The 18,171-nt window shown below is 47.8% G+C and overlaps 1 protein-coding gene across 1 annotated transcript in view; it reads right to left on the bottom strand.

Annotated features, from left to right (window-relative positions):
• mtss1 (MTSS I-BAR domain containing 1) overlaps window positions 1-18,171 on the bottom strand; it is a 47,076-nt gene that overhangs the window by 14,961 nt on the left and 13,944 nt on the right. The window contains 2 exon segments of the mRNA XM_049022195.1: window positions 14,744-14,817; window positions 17,444-17,505. Of these exon segments, the coding sequence (XP_048878152.1) occupies window positions 14,744-14,817; window positions 17,444-17,505 (136 nt within the window).

Raw genomic sequence — 18,171 nt, 5'->3', positions numbered from 1 at the left:
TTTTAGGCAGCATGTGGAAGGTCTGGAAAGCATCGAGCACGTTCCCCATACCCTCAAGATGCTGAGCATTAGTGACGGTCCCGTTTGGTTCAGGCAGAGCCCATCTGCATCTAATGGTGATCACTTAACTAGTGTCAGCCGTGGCAGAGGGAACACTAAACACCATGTAGTGAAAATACAGACAAAACAGGATGTTCTGTTTTTCTATTTAAAAGAGTCCCGACAGATAGAGGTCCACCTCCGCTGCAGTCAAATTCTCAACACAGCCCACCAAAAGGCTCCATGCACACCCCCAGCCATCATCTATGCTTCCTCTCCATCCTTCTTGAATTATGAGCTTGAAGATGAGTCGATTGATTTAATCACACTCCCATCAAACAAATCACACAGAACAATGCTGGGGCTGTTCTAATAAGTAACAGTCAGAGAAACCAAACGGAATGAAGGTTACAGGCTGGTAGTTGTGCTGAAACCTCTGGCAGAAACCGACTTTGACGCCAGTCAGAAGTGCCTCATCAGATATATACACACATCAGTCCAACCATCATGGGCCACACTTATTTTAAACGCCCCCATTACAAGACCAGCTAGCCTTAAGCAGAGTGCCCCATCCACCCCAACAAATTCAAGGAAATATTTAATAAAAACAAGCCAAATACTACCATCAAAATACAGTGAAAACTAGCTTCTGCCCTCAGAGTCATGGCTCCATAGATCTAGTGCCCCCTGACATGATGGGCTAAATTACGTGCGAGCTGCTTGCCAGGCTGTCAATGGACAGGAGGACGTTTCATTTCATTTCGAGACGGAACCACAGGGAGGCTAACAGCTACAGTGCCTCAGTGGGCTGGCACTGACTTCTGGCTTCCTTCTGAAGTTCTGGGGGGTCACATCTATTCCGGAGGAGGGGGTTATGGTAACGGGGGGCAAAGATATCCCACGGCTGCCCACTCGGAACTGCTTTTCAGCCTCGCCAGAGAGGCCGGGCTCACACACACAGCCTCCACTTCGAGGCCAATAAATAGGCCATTGTGGCACCTTGACACCAAACACAGAGCACTTCCTAAGATGGAGGGGCCTTATGCTGAAAGGGAAGATTATACACCACTGAATGAGAGAGCATCTGTGTGTGAGAGAAAGAGAAGGCAGGGGGGGGGAGGGAGGGTAAAGAGGAAAAAAAGCACAGAGCTAAAACCCAAATGACACCACTGCACTATCCAGTGCTCTCTGCAGCCCATTATGACACTAGAGTTTTTGCCTCATGGACGTTCCAGCTGCAACCCTGAATTTATCCCTCGTTCTGACTATTCTGGCTCACTGAGATCGGGGGGGGGGGGGGGGGTAACACAACCTCAACACACCCAACACATTCACTGAAGACACCATCATCTCCTATGGATCTACGCCAATAAAGAGGAACAGACAGTGCAGCGGGCGAATGTCACTCCAACTTGCAAACACAAACCGCCTCGACGTACTCGTCCTTCAGGATGGGTGAGTTTCTCTTTCGTCTAAACAGAGTAAACAAACAATGGCTTGCATGAGTTCCTATATCATGCTGAAAGCTCCGTAGGAGGCAAAGCTCATAATAATCATGAGGCCACTGAGTGTATCGCCCATATCTGTGTCCGAGACCTTGCCCTCACACACACATTAACCTTCGAGGATGGCCACAGGGGTTTGGGTGAGGAAGGGACCCCCCCGAATTTACCCATTACAAAGGTAAACACATCCTCATCAGCACAAGATCCGGAGACGTAACAGGAGCCCTTTATCACATTTCTGCTTCCTCAACCTTCCTTCCTTCGCTTTACTGACAGACACAACTTGCATCCGAAGGTCTCCTCAACTCACACAGACAAGGGTATCAGTTTAGCTTCTGCAGCATGGGATTATGGCATTAAGATCTGCTAACTAAGAAGTAGCTTCTTCTCTCCCCCAACCGAAAAATTCGCCGGCTGTCCTAATAACCCAACTGCATACGGCATTCTGTTTGTGTATTCCACAGGACAACAGCTCCTATGCAAGAAGGCACACTATAACAGACCTTGGCAAGGCTAGCGAAAGGCTAACAAAGATGGAGGACAACAATGGAGCGAACTTGTTCTTTTCAAAGGAGGCTGCAGAACTACGTCATGAAATATCGCAGTTTACCTTTTGCACAAGTATTAGTACATGAACAATGGAATTTCGCATATCCCATCATGCTCTCCTTCGAGACATACATGGAAATATATATAGTTGGAGCTTTAGGGTCCAGTAGAAGGGTTGGTCATTACCTGGAGTCCATGGAAATATCTCAGTCCGACCAAGCAAATGTTCGTGTGAGGCGTGCATTTCCATGTAAGACTAGACATCACCAATGTGATATGACCGCTAACTCGAATGAGCGCAGACTGAGTAAGAAGGGTTAGCAGGGGACAAGAGAGAAACTCCACTGAGTCTTGGGTTACCGCTCTCTTACCAAAACTGATACGTGCTAAACTGTATTAGCTCACAAGATGGAGCTGCCATTGGACAAAAACCAAGGCTGACCGGCCTTGACTGGTTTTTGTGACTGGGGGGAAATTCCGTCAGTTTTAACGGTCTGAAAACACGAGTTTAAACAACTTCTCAACGTAGGCCTACAAAGTTCTGAGGTAAATGCAAAGCCTCAGAGCGAAGGGTTTCTCGGTAAACAGCGCTGGAGGGTCACAGCAGGTGGACCTTTAATGGTCGGAGCTAGACACTACACCTACGAGTACCTTATGACAAAGTGGTCAAATTCCAAATCACTCCATTTTTTTTCTTTTTTAAAAGTAAACCACTGATGAATTAATCATAATATTCCAACAGGAAATTACCATAAACTAGATTAATTAACTGTTGCCATGGCACCATGAAGGCACACGAGCCGATTGGTCCTTGCAGATTCTATTAGCATTTTACATGTTGAGACGCAGTCACACTGCAGAAGGGTAGGCTGCGCTTTGCCCTCTACTTGAGCTCGTCAATTTACTTTCCTTTTCTACCGGCTAGAACTGGAACTGGGCAGCATAGGAAGAGCAGAACATGCTGGATGGCTGCAGCTTTTACTTAATCTGCATGTGACAGTTGTTTTTTTCCTCTATTTTAGGTGGTGGTGGTGTCATTCCTTGGGGGTAACTGCACGGATCGCCCCACACAGCGATTTCAGAAGCCGTTAGTAAAGCCATGGAAATGTGCGTGACACAGAATTACCACAGCAGGTGCAGGTGGACAAGCAGTGCAGCGTTGCTGGGTTGGCGGGTTCGAGCGTGCACGTACGGGGCGGTTTTGGGAGATTCCGTGACAGGAACCATGCAGGACCAGACAGGTCAGTTCCGCAGCTCCTCCCCACGTCTCCAGACACACGCAGACACACCCACCGCTCAACACACGCCCCCGAGTCACATGGCACTGTGTTGTGGGGAGGCCTGCTGGGTCCTATGTCATACGGTGAGGTCGGGGGGGGGGGGGGGGGGCACATCCGGCACTCCTGCATTGCGGCATGTTTTCCAAATCAGAGGTGCTCCAGCCATTTATGTGTTTAGCAGATGCTTTTCATCCTCAGGCATTTTATCTGTTCAAATAACTGGATATTTCACAGAAGCATTTCCAGGTTAAATTATATACCAAACTAAACAGTAAAATTGCAAACCCTTTCCTGGGTGTTGGATTGCAGTCCAGCCACTTAACCCTAACTTACCAGCATCTCCCCTCTCCATAAAGTACCCCGACCACCTCCACAGTTTAACCCCAGCAGTCTTACAGGTAAACCAGCTCAAGACTGAAGATCCTTGCTGAAAAACTGTCAAAATATGCTGGCTATAGCATTTTTAAAATCATCACATAGAGCTAACACACTTTTTCCAGCTTTGGCAAAATTATAACATGGCTGGAACAGATTCCCCCCCCCATGTCCCCGTAAGCTTCAGCTTTTGATTATAAATTAGTGTCTTTTTTCAGAATAAAATTTCCATCTTAATAATCTGCTTACTGACCGGCTCCCAGCTTGAGTACAGATATGGGTGATGGACAGCAGTTACAGAAAGATGTGTTAGATTTTGGAGGGGGAAGTGTGGACCCAAATACTCATTGGGCCAGAAGCTGACATTATATGGATCTGCCTATTCCCAAGCTTTAAGCACTGCACTGCACTGCACTGCACTGCACTGCACTGCACTGCGTACCGCAACACACTGAAGCCTGGGTCACCAAGTATTTTTCCCCTCCGAGGGTTAAATTCCATCAGCGACACAAAGGAAAAGTCCACTGCATTTGACACCATTTGTAGACCGGGGGGGTATGGTGGTCTCATGATGGTAAAATTTTCCCAGTGGGGGGGGGGGGAGGAATGCAGACTCAATTTTCCACCAGTTGGTGACCACTAAGTTATGCACACAGATAGTGTCATTCCCCATAAGCTACGCAGCTCCTCACGTGGCACTACTCAAGTCGTAAACAAATGTATGGCAGCCAGATGTGAATTCTGTTTAGCCGAAACGCCCAGGACTTTTGGGAAACGCAAGACGGATTTAAAAATAACTTTCCGCCACGGCGGCCCCTGCAGTATACCCCATGTGCTCCCCCTTTAAGTCGCGGCGCAGAAAGGCACAGAGGACGTCTCAGGGAGGCTTTCTGAAAGCGGCGTTTCATGACAGCGAAACACATTTTCCTTCCCCAGTCCCAGACATAATACAAGGCATTGATAGAAGCGGACAGGACAGCCCAGCTTCTCAGAGCGGGGAGAATTTACTCCTCCGGTGTTTTTGGTCCAGCTGAAATGGTCTCCGTCTCCCACAAGACTGGCATGTGCCCACAACTACGCCGCCTTCGGCGAGTGGAGAAAGCCTCTTTGAGGAAACACCAGGTAGAGGAATAACTGGAGAGGAATTCCGATCGGAGCTGGCGTGGATCTCATCACCAAAGTATCCTGATCTGTGCGGATCACATTCAGCCTGCAGAGTCTGGACGCTCGAATGAAAGAGCTGCCTGTTATACCTTACATGTTCAGATATTTTTACCACCATGGACACATAGCAAAGACCCGGGCATTTTCATTCTCACTCGGGGGGAAACATCTGAACATCAGCAGCAGATTTGTCCCCTGAAGAACAACTTCCAAAATAAACCAACCAGTGGTATGTACAGAGTCATGGGTTAGGAACATGACAATGGATTGTGGTTTGATGGGGGGTGGGGTGAGGAGACAGAAGCAGCATAGGACCCCAACTCTCTCCCCCCACATCGTTCTCCCGGACCCCCACACACAGACTTTCAGTTGTCTATCAGTTTCACATTCAGGGAAAGAGATAAATGAGCCGTGCAATTAAGCGGCCCAGTGAGAGCCACACCTGACGGCTGCTTATAAGGAAATGAACTGACTGCGAAGCTGGTTACCTCAGTCTTCAGAAAGTTGAAAGCTTCAGCCATTTGTTTTCTCCTAAACCTACAGAATATTTCTGGTGTTTTCATGCTGAAGTTCCAGAACCTGGTCTTGACTAAGACATTTTGTAGCTCCTGGCTATTTCTGTGTAATGCTTTCATGCCACAATAGGAACTGTGACCTTTATGCTAAATAAGAATGGGAGACACAAAATGCTCATAGGTTAATCTTCAAAAGCAATTTCATATAATGAAATACGAGGCACAGCCTTTTAGTTATATGATCTGCAACATGTCTGCAACAACTCATTAAATATGGCCAGCAGATTGAGCTTTCATTTTCTGTAGAATAAAAAATGGTGTAACATTATCTCGTTAATAAGCACTGGCAAGTTTTACCACTGACACTGGCAACATTAACCAACAGTATATTGGTAAATCAATCTAATTTAACTGATGTAGAAAGATGGAGACACAAGCGAAATGGTATTAATTGACGCAATTAAGGTACAGAAGTAATTCCATCTGAGAAATTTTTGCTCCGCTACTTGTACCTCTTTTCCCCACACTTCCATGGAACTTTGAAGTTCACACCAGTGCTTCTGGTGAACCATTCTACAATTTATCACTATAAACACCTCCCCAGTAGTCTGTGTTCAAACTAAAAGTACCTAGTCTGAAGTAGGGACTAAAAAGGGTTCTGGAACTACAATTGGGCCGGGTTCCTGAGGTGCAAACACAACAAAAGTTCCTGGTTCTGGAAAAAGGTTCTGAGAAAAGTTCCTGCGGTGTGAAAGCGCCCTTGGAAAGCCTCGAGTTTACAGACTTAATACAGGGGCAGGGGGAGTCTGAAAGTCCACAGTGCAGTAGGGAAAATGACTTGACATTCAGATACAATAATGCAAGAAAACAAAATATAATGCCTGAAATGTACTGACCTCCCATCCTGAATGGCCCCTTGTCTCATGACTTGTGCTGCATGGGACAGACTACAGGATCACTGCAATCCTCTCTTAGGGAAACCAGTTATGGAATATGGACTGGATGGACGGATAAACGGATCGCCTAGCTAAGTTGTGAACTGTATCACAACATTCTGCCAAAATTGGTGATGGCGAAGTAATCTGGCATGGAAAATTAGGTCCCTTAAATTCGGGTCTATCAAAACAAGTATTTACCAGATAAACGCTTGGGAAGAGAGGAATATGGATGCAGGAATATAGGGGCACGTTTCCATGAAAAAAATGACTGAAGCTGGAGAAAGTGGCCGGTTGAGCATGCAGACGGGGAAGCTGGACTCCATGGGTCGGTGACAAGGCCGACACACGATCCAGTCATGCGTTTCCTCTTATACACAAATGAGGCATCAGGGACGAATCAGGTGCAGTAACGCACTGAAATCAGGCCATGCGGTCACAGGACCTACAGCTTGTGACCCGTCCAGTAGGCCAGCAGACCGCAGTTGGGAAGGCAGGGGTGCGGGGGGGGGGGGGGGGGGGGTCACCCAACACGGGAAGAGACCAAGTCTACTTCCATTTGAGTCTCAATTTCCTTTTCTGCACTTAGACTTCTGTTATACGATACAACAGTATGACTCCACCCAGCAGTCTCCACAAACACCCCCCCCCGCGCCCCCCCCCCCAAGTCAAAACCACTCCAGAAACGAAACTCCAGTCTCACTTCCTAAAATGCTTCTGTTCTTGCACTATTTTGGGGGCTCGGGGTGCGTCAGATTTCCCATAGTGGTGCAGAACCGCTCCCAGTCCCCACCATACACAAATCAGAGAGGGCCGATTATCTTCCGAGTGTGCTCACCGCTAACCCGGCCACGGACCCTCACAGGGTCTATGTTCAGGAGACAGAATCTGCTAACCGAGCCAGTTATATTCAGAGAGACAAAACTGTAAACTGCCCAGGGTTAGCAAGACCAACTATCCTCAGAGAGTTTCTCCCAAAGCTTCATTAGTGACCGAATAACTGTCTGCTTAATTGTCAACGACCAGCTAAACCTATTCTAGGAGAGTAACAAACATTCTCATTAACGCTTCCTGCAAGGGTATGTCTAACGAGAAACAAAAAGACATAAAATATTTCCCTGGTTGATGTATTCAAGGTTAATGTGTACTCTCTCCAATTACAGATATTGGGGAAAACAGTACCACACTTAAAGATGTCCCTTTAAGGCTAACCCATCTGATTTTGAACATTTTGCGATTATTGTTGCCAGGCATGACGGTTACAGCATCTTAGAAACAGTCACCTTCAAGGAATTTTCACAAAATTACAGCGTCTGGAGTTCAGAGAGAATGTTGCAATGAAAAACATCCTCTCAGAGTCAGTCCTTCCACTGTTAATGAGAGAATGACTCAATAAAGCTAATACAATTCAGAAAAGTACAAATATTTTTGGAGGCAAAAGTGGGACCGATCCAGTAATAAGCTACAGGTAATAAAATGACCGGAGCAAATAAGGATCTTCATGCAATCTTTGCCGCCCACAGTCTGTCCTCTCCAACACCCTCCCCTGACCACCTTCATCCTTGCAAAGCTGCCAAAACCTGAAAGAGCCTCACCATCATCATTCTAGGTATCACCACCCGAAGCTCGGCTGTGTCACATATCCCAGACTGTGAAAACCGCTACTGGAACGTCAGTCATCTCCCAGTCACCCGGGAAACACCTCAGGACAACTAAAGCTGTCAGTCGTCTGCACTTTCTGCCAGCCGGTGACATAACTTGAACAAAGCAGACGGTTGGCTGGGAGAGAAACCGCAAAAGGTGTGAATCAAAAAAAAAGCCAAGCTTAACAAGTAGGGATGGGATATAAAAAGCACATCAAGTCAAATAAAGGTGTTGGGTTTGTAAGATGGGCTACCCCATAGAGCAGTGTTTCTCCATCCGGTCCCCACAGCCGATCCATGTTTCCGCTCCCTCCCAGACAGTTCACATTTTTGCTCCCTCCCAGCTCATGGTAAGGAGCAAAAACGTGGAATGTCTGTGGATCCCCGAGGGCCGGATTGGGAAATGCCACCACAGAGTCCCTGTTCTTTCATGTGTTCCCACCTTTACTCAATGGCTACGATTTACCCTCCCTCCCTGTAACCAAAACAGGGAAAAAACACACACAATCTTTCCAGTAGAACTCCGTCACAATATACCGTATTCACAGGAAAATCCGACTGAATCGAATCCTTTCCTTTCCATCTGAAAATAAATAACTAATGTGTTAAGGAAAAAAGCACCCGGCACCCACTGCTCGTGGCGGCACAAAGGCTCCCTCTGTCCCAGGGCCGCGCCAAGGCCTCGCTCCCACTCACTGTTTACTCAGACCTGGCCTTGCTGGTGCCCTGGGCAGCAATCATCCAGAGACTCCGCTCAGCCTAGTGCCACGAGGCCCCTCCTGAAGGCGTCCGCCAATATGCCCGTTTCCTGCGTGGTTTCTGGATCCGCGGCCCGCTATCCCGCACGGGACACCTTTATTACCGCCATGCCCCGTCTCTCGGAAGCCCAGTCTGAGGAGCAACAGCTTTGTTAACCAAAATGGTTCCATTCTCTGGCGTCCCTTGGCTCCTCAGCGAGAGCTGCGTGGTCGGGAATCTGGCACGATGCCTCCAGCCCTCCTTTCAGAGCCCAGCTGACACTCACACCTGCTCTCCCATGAAGCCCCAAGAAACACCAGCCCCCCCCCGCCCCCACCCACACAGATACAAAGTGAGCTCCAGAGAGAGGGGGACAAATTGGCTGTTTACATGTCGGCTTTGGACAGCACTCAGATGAGATGGATAGCTCCCCTCGGTGTTGAGGAGACGGGTCGTCCTCTCGTTTCGACTTCACTGCAGTACTCATCTATCTATCTTCTGACCGCTTCCTCCATGCCACCTTGTCCAGGGTGACTGGAGCCGATCCTCAGGAGCACAGGGTACGGGGCAGGCGGACACGCTACATGGGAGGACAGTCCATCGTAGGACACACACTCAGACATCATATAGTGTAACCTAATGTCTTTGTATTGTGGTAAAGTTCCAGTATACCTGGGGGATACCCATACAACATGAGGAAATATGCAAATATGTATTTTGTAATTGTGTATGCCTAAGTATACAAAATGTTAAAAATTATGTCAGATTCTGAAAGTGAGACACTGGCTGACAAACTCAGCTCAGCTGAAGTGGTACACCATTAGCCAATAGATGGGATTTGAACTCACAACCTGGCGTGTATGACGTAACACTGCTACCCACTGAGCAACCTTCCATTCATTAAAAAGAAATGCATAAACAACCAAATGCAGCTGGGTAACTGAAGCCCTGCACACAATGAAAAGCATTGATTAAAAGAGGAACAGCCTGAGGAACAGACAGAAAGCCATGGTGCCTGCTCTCTGTCGGCGGGGCCAAGGGCGGAGTCAAAGAGCATCATGGACAGTGATGCATAACCGGTTCAAATAAAAAGGCCCAGTGGTGGTATAGAGGAGGAAAGACTGAGGTGACCAGGAACACTAACGAAAAAAAACTCGAGATGAAATGATTCTCGTCCAAATTTCAAACAAAATCCCGACTACTGGCAATCACTGCATCTTGATGTTCTAAAAACCATCTCAAATATTCTGTTTTCTCATTAAAAAGTAACCTTTAAAGAACCTTTCCAGGATATCACAACAAAAAAAAACCTAAGCATATATGCACCCTTTTCCTCAAACCAGTGCTTCAGTTTAACTTGTGCTTCGGCATGGAGTAAACAAAGGGAAGAGATTGAATTATACTGGCGTCGGCTGGTTAACAAGGCAGGAGAAAATTAAAGAAGCGATGTTCAGGAATAACTTTAAGGCGACTTGCGACGTTTCAGCGCCTATAAAAACACTGGCCGCTGTAGGCCTGTGGTCTACATTTGTACACAACATTTCCATGTAATGGGGGGTTGGGGATGTCAGCTCGGTAGAAAGGTCACAACTGCTCTGGGAAACCTTTGGATGGGGGCAGCAGCCAGGTGGTGGAGCCAACTCCATACTCCCCCCACCCCCAAAATATCCATTCTTACTACCCCATCGACATTTGGAATGTGTCCAACGGTGTCATGTGGTCACGGAGTCTAGCTTTGTAGGGATTTTTCAGGACAACAACTGGCTTCATAATCCCACCGGGACACATCTGACAGTCAGCTGTCTCAGACAGGTGGCTGTGCCCCCATTCCACCACGGGGGAGGACCGAAGTTCACCTTCTAAATAACCTGTGGCCTGAAGCCTGCCTGGATGCATTTTCCGGTGTTATGTGGCGCCATCGATCCCGTAACACTATATATGCGAGTCAGACCGACCACAGAGGCCCTGTGTGTGCGGAGCGCCGATTCAGTTCCGCAAATAAATGCCGAACACACGCACCATCGTATATAAAGCAGTCCAGGATACTGTTAGCAATTAGACCAGCTGACAAGAAGGAACATTGTGTGTTAACAGCTCATATAAACAACATCAATTACAAAATACACAAGTATACAAGATGTTAAAAATTATGTCAGATTCTGAAAGTGAGACACGGGCTCACAAACTCAGCTCAGCTGCAGTGGTACACCATTAGCCAATGCTAGGCTATATGGCTGTAGCTATTAGCCAGTATCATGCTAGGGACAGGAAGGCTAGTAGCTAGGGGCGCTAGCCGCTTCTTCGATGTGTTACAAGCTTACAGCTGCTGCCATGCTACTGGTTGTTAGCTGCTACTACGCCGAGCAGCCAGCTGTCAGCTGCTGCTTTACTACCGGCTGTCAGCGCCACCAGCAGACAGGCCAGAGCTGCTGACGGCCTCTGGGCGTGGGACTGGCTGGAACAAGCAAGAAAATAAATAAATAAATCAATTTGTTGATCTCCTGCCATCGAATAATATATCACGGGGCAAGAGGAGGAAAGGGGTGGGATACCTGGGAGGGGCGAAGGTACAGCTGGGATCAGACGACGCGGCTGGGTGGGGCAGGTTCCAACCAGCATAATTAAAGGCTCTCGAAGATCCCCCACCTCCCCCACCCCAGCAGGAGGACCAGGCTTGAGCAGATTTAGCAGAGGGGGAGCTACTGGAAGTGCTGGAAGGCCCTGTGCTTCACTGCCAGACCTCAAAATGGCTGTTGAAAGCCGAGCAGCAATGGCGGGATGAGCGATGAACCCCCCCCCCCCCCACCCCAGACGCTCAAATCAAGTAGGCCTATATGCTTATTCTGAGAATAAGGGGAGGACGTGAAATGCGTGCTTTTGCCTCCTCCGATGTTTTTGCAGAATAATCGCCAACCCGAGCTTCGACAGTGACGACTCGAGCTGACAGGCCGGAAGCGCCGATAAGCTATCTTTTGTGGAAATGCATTTGTTTGTGGTGTGGAGGGAAGACAGTGTCCGCGGATAAACGGTGACAGGAGAAGCCACCAGCTCCCAGCTCTTCACAGTTCCCTCGACATGCCGGACACGGAGGGTCGCGCTCCCCGGGGAGATGGCCACCCCGTCATGCCCATCGGCACCTTCTGGAAAACCAACTCGATGGGAAACGACACAGGATATTTAAAGAAGGCAGCGACGAAAACGGTCTGCTGCCACAGGTACACGCAGCGCCTCCGGTCAAGATCGTTCCCACAAAAAACAAACTCTGGCAGCGATTACCTGACGTGCGCTTTTTGCCAGCTGAACCGGAGCCTGACTGTGCAATTCCCAACTGACGAGGATCACCCCCCCCCCCCTCCCAGCACCCCAGATCGGCGAGAAAATATAATCCGGATGAACAAAAAAGGCGCCAGGGGCAACCAACGGCCCGGCAATTAAACGTCACATTTAACTCAACATCTCTTTGGTTAGCGTGACGGATCGTTCTGAAATGCCGAGGCGTGACGTGACAGGCAAGGACTCGACGGCAACGCTCCAGGGGCAGAGTTTACAACCACGCAGCTCTAGGGACAGGAAAAAAAATCTCAACTTAAAAAGAATTATCCAATTAGCAGCCTGTTAAGTGACATTCTGAAGGGTACACACTGAGCATAGGGAAGTCACGCAGGGCACGGTGGCTGTTAGAAGTATCAGCGAAAAAACGGCGACTGTATCTCAGAAAGGGCGAGTGTGGAAGAACGCTGTTCAGGGTTTGAACATTTCACAAGATGCCTGAATTCAGTGTGGCATACGCTTTTTTGGGTGAAAGAGTAGGGTCAGTCCATATCTCTAGGGCAGGGGATAAACGCCTTGCTCAAGGGGTCAGTGGTAATATGGCTGACGGCCTTTGGGCAGGATTTGAACCTGCAACCTTTACAACACATGCGCAGATCCATACCCCTATGAACTACATGCCAAATCTTACGCTATAAGGGGATGGAAACATGAAAAGATGAAGCTAAACAAAACACTGCCTTGGGAGATTGGCTCTGAGGTAGCAGACGTTGTAGGTTCTTACCCTGGCTGAATCTCCAAAGCTAGGAGATGGATAAGAATTCAGCAAGGCAGGCCTGTCTGCAGATAGATCAGCCTTGGGCAGGGTTTATCACAACACACCATCGCTAAAGCAGGCTTCTGCATTACAGAACTGGTTGCCGTGTTGCCATGACATCGCTTCGGGCCCAAAGAAAGCGCGAAACGCTGCTAGGATTGGTGCAGGAGTGTGTCGAACAAGCCAGCGCCCATGGATGGGGCCTCTTACTGACAAAGAGGTATCAGTCGAAATGCTGAGAGCACCATTCTGGTACAGAATGACAGGACAGATCTGACAAAAAGATTACTTTTTAAAAACAAGAATTCAGAAAAAAACATGTACATATGTATCTGTTCACTCTCCTGCAGGTATTGCATCACCTCTGGGAGCAATTTAATTCAGGCTGCCCCAGTGACCAATCAGAGGAGGCTTCAAATCATGCTGCCCCAGTGACCAATCAGAGGAGGCTTCAAATCATGCTGCCCCAGTGACCAATCAGAGGAGGCTTCAAATCATCCTGCCCCAGTGACCAATCAGAGCAGGCTTCAAACCATGCCGAACGGTGAGATCGATTTCTCAGGCCAATGCCTCTATTCCCAGACCGGACAGGAATCCCGCACTATCCACAGCCTGAGGCACCTCTGGATTCTCCCGGAACACGACTGCACCCTTTCTTAGACAGGGCACTTAAGGGACACCCCTCCCACCACACTGTTGATCGCTAACCCCCCCTCCTGTACCTCCGGTTCGCCTGACAGCATCCTGTAGTTTTCACCAAGCTGATTTGGCCGACGTCCTATCAGACAGTCACAGCAACAAGGCAAACTAAGTCAAGAGTGAAATAGGCCACTTTGTAGGATAAACCCATCCTTCACCGTCACGGGGCCAAAGGACTCTGCAGTTATCGCTCTCATTTTGGGCTCAGATAATTTGTAACCACAAAGTTCCCTGTGTACAGCCCCAAATTGGAATCAAGAATGGGAAGCAAACTGAGACCAAGCGCCCAGTAAATAAGTAAAGACACACTGTCTTACCAGGAAATCCTAACAAAATCCTTTTACGATAATTAGCTTTCCACATATAACACAGAGCTTTAACCCTTAGTGTGAGGACATCACATTACTCGCTCATACCTTTAAGTTGGGGAGACTTCATGTTATGTTTATGTTATTTATATTATCGGCATCATGTCGTAAAACACGTCGGTTACATCTTTGTCGTTGCAAATTGTATTATCATTGTAAAACGATCAGATTGTTTTCCAGACGCCCTAGATCCAGAAGACTCAATTACGCGGAAAATACACAACAGATACACATCGTAATAAAAGATGTACAACACTCTCACGAACTCAATATTTGACAATACTGTAAAAGAAAAAGCAGGTAGGTGTTGTTACATGCTGGGGGGGGGGGGGGGGGGGGGGGGAGATAATCTCGCAAGGTAGTTCTGTTCAGAATCGCTGTGTCCTTGAAGCGGCTGCGGAAATTTACCCAGCCAGTAAACTCTCATAGCCCTGGGCTACTCTGTTTGTGTGCGTCACTGTGACTGCTTACTGTCTGCGGTGGAAGACGGCACCGGCCGCCAAGGCGAAGCAGGAAAATTGCCGCTAAATCTCTGCGCCTGCCCTGAGACTTGCGTATCGGTCACGTGTCACGGAAACACAACATTGTCTCGCTGAGGAGGGACGATGGCATGCGGCGACCGCAGAGAACAATGCAGGTTGACACAAAACACAGCAGCGCCCGGTTATATGCCTGCATTCCCGGTTAAAACACCCCACCCATTACCCCGATCTGTGTCAGGCCTGAGCAGCTGCTGAGGCAAGCTCAGCCAAAACCCCAGAAATATAAATTTTTTTAAAAATGGGGGGTGGGGGGGGCATACGGGCAAGAACTACAATGACACAGGTCTACAGATCAGCCGCTCACCTCGTGTCCCCGTGGCGATGTCCGCCACCTTCTGAAAGGCGTCCAGGAAAGATCCCGTGACGAGGATGGTCGTCCTGAAACACAAGATCACCAACTTGAATCTGACATACGGACTGTAAACAAGGTCTACAGATCGGATTCCCAAATGGTATGCGCTCCCTTCCTCCCCAATGGCTCATCACACTCAACACCGATAGCTAAATAAGCACATGTAATTTCACATGGTTAAATTCAGTGAGCTGTTGGGGGTTACCTTGACCATTAGCCTTGGCATTAGCCACAGCATTCACGTTAGCCATTAGACATTTGGTTAGCTTCAAAAAGGGAGAATTCAACCAAAACTGACCAAAAGGTCAACTCATTTTTTATATTTTGCCACTCCTTTTAGGGAGCAACTAAGGAATGTTTTTGCTTCTATTAATGGACACGAAATGGAATCATGCTAAGCTGGTAGTTTCTTTTGACTGTATATTACCATCGGCGCATTAATACTTGTTTAGAAATATTTGCCCATTGTTTTCCTTTGGTTATTTTCTGCTGTAGGGTAATTACGAAGAATATGGCCATCCGGTCACCAATTCATGTAATCAGAATGTCTTTGAACATTGAGAAATCCAAGAAGAGGGGCAAAAACCATGGTAACGCCCACACGTGCCGACGCCCATGCGGGATGCCTCAGCCGCGGGACAGCGGCTCTCCCCGGTGAGTCACCAAGCTTCCCCTGCTTCTCTCCTCCTAACTAGCACATCCCTAAATTTGATTGCACAGATTTATGACGAATGACCTCGTATGAAGAGCACGGGGTTGGGGGCCGCAGCTCTTATCGGCGAGATAAGGACTCGGCATGCGTTCTTCACGCAGGACGCCAACTTGTTGTGAAAACACAGCCGACCGTGACGGAAAGCAGAGCTACACATCCAGCTCTTAACAAGGGCAAACTGCGGTTTCTCTGCTTCCTGCTTTAGCAAATATAATTAAATAAACTTTACATCATCAAGAGATCCGCACAACTCGATACAGCCTCCCAAAATCTTTATAACGTACACAATATATAATAGTCTATGAAACATGATCTGAAATGTAGACAGCATGTGGTCTACATTTAATATGTCAATTTTTGTTCACTAGATCTACACAGAATTAACTTGTGATGGCTATCAATTATTTTATTTATATAAAGCTAGCTACGTTTAGCAGCTAAATAAAAATAACTTGTCATGGTTGCGGACTACGTTTTCAGCACCAACAAAGTTACGTACACTTCTCCATGTTTCCTTTGGCAACTAACAATGTAAATCTGCTGGATCATGACCATTATTTATTAGCAAGCTTAAACCCACAACGTTCATTGACAGAACAGCTATCGGAGAGGCGTGACCTCAATGTGCATGATCGCATTCTTCCGATTTCTGGCCTCCAGACAGCTGTATTTAAAATTAGCCACAGGAACGACGACCGGCTTCAAAACTATTAAGACCAACTGGTGGCCAGCTGGTCTTAAAGGCATTTTCATGACGCCGTTCTGTTTTTAAGTGCTTATTCACATTCCACTTCATGGACATATTTTCCAATTTTTTTTTTTTTAAATTTTTTTTGTATATCGATTTCAGAAGAATACACTTCGTGATTCACACTTGGTGCCCAGAGATCTAACTTCAGTCTCTCTATTCAAAGATCCGATTTTCTCTTATCCGAAGAACACATCAAAAGACGGAAGCGAGACCAGGACTGACGAGGTGGCCGGATCACATGCGACACACCCATAGCGCGGAAACACGAGATGTCGCCCGGCCCAAATGACACCCCGGCCCCACGAAACCAGTTGAGGTGGCTCCGGGTTAAGATGCTGCCGGGTCAATGGGCTTATTGTTAGGAAGGTCTGGAATTCCAGAGGGGGATCATCTTGGTGTTCGGTTACGCGAGAGCTCGGAGAACAGGTAGCAGGTAGCCCGCCTTCCAAATCCATCCCCGGGCCTCGCCAAGAGAACAAACCGGCTATTTCTGTCCCCCTGACAAGATCAAAGGTCACAGTGTCTTTCTTGCACTCTGGCCAGCTTATTTTGCCGTAGCTCCGTCCCCTCCCCTGCCACGCCGAAAAAGCACACAGGTGTTAACTGGGCGTGAAGGGAATTCTGCTGGCCCAGTGCTTCAAGTGGCCTTCCGGGTCTGGATCTTCAAGTCTTTCATACTTCCGGATAAAGAAGTGCCCGTGCAGGTTCTCCAACTTGGCTCACACACGTCACGCCGCTACACCCGCTCACGCTACCACACATCTACTTGCTTAATTGATGCTCTCTTTTACTTTGTCCACCTGCGACTTCAACGTTTCGCAATTACTAATGACTGAAAGCCATTGCCTTTGGGGACTTCAAAAGGAAACCTTCAGGGTGTAAGGTTACAGAGAAATGACACAATGACCTGCTGGACAACACAGTGTGTAACACAGTTATTACTGCAAAGGCGCCTGGCCTACAGACTCACGCACACAAATTAAAATAGGAGAGAGAGCTCGGGGGATTGCACGCACACACATCCTTACAGACGAGGCTGTCTTCCTGCCAACCAGACCAGCAAACAACATGTGAAGGCTCTGGGCACAGGAGCATGATGGGTAGAATGAGGAGCAGGACACAGGGGAGGCTAAAGGCGGACAAGACTCGGCACCCACATCCCCACATATCTGTGGACAATTCTACTCACCTTAACTGGGACTGCAGCTTAGCTCCTTTAGTGACAAAGTCCTCCCAGGCAGGGTAGCTAGACTGCAATAAAATAAAATAAAAACAGATTAGGAGAAACAATAAATCCCGAAAAGTGTTAGATCACCATCAACTTCATGCTAATTTCATGTTCCAGTTAAGCTGAAATCTTTCACAAAAAAAATAAAAATAAATAACTCCCACTTTTTCCAGTTCCCTGCAGCTGGAAATTTTACAGAAGACCTTTAGGCCAGAAAAGCCCTCTCGGGATTCGCACCAGTAACCTTCAGGTGCAAGCCCACACGCTTGGCCGCCGGGCTACCTGCTGCAAACCATCGCAACGTTACAGGGAGTTGCATCATCTGCCTATTCTCCAGAGTACACCAGCATACTTCTGCACTGCCAGGACTGCTCCGGGTTAGGAGCCAAGCGCGGGATCTCCAGAGCCATACCAGCTACATGTGGTACCCCTCATCCAGATACTTCATCTTGGTGGTTTCATAGCTCACCTCGGAATGAGAATTAAACCAATCTGCTCACAATACCTCCTAAAAAAACCCATTCCAATGCTCAGGCCATGGCTATACATCTCAGTTCTTGCAGTAAATAAGAAAATCAGCCATCTGCATTAAATTAAGTAAGCGTACAGAACGCCTGCTACAGTCCAGACTCTAGAAAAAAAACAGTGTGAAGCAGAATAGTCCCACGTGAAAGACATGCAGATATCCT

This window comes from Brienomyrus brachyistius, chromosome 8, assembly GCF_023856365.1.
Source record: "Brienomyrus brachyistius isolate T26 chromosome 8, BBRACH_0.4, whole genome shotgun sequence".
Lineage (NCBI taxonomy): Eukaryota > Metazoa > Chordata > Actinopteri > Osteoglossiformes > Mormyridae > Brienomyrus > Brienomyrus brachyistius.
Note: the sequence above shows the minus strand (reverse complement) of the source record. Positions and strands in the feature narration are given on the sequence as shown.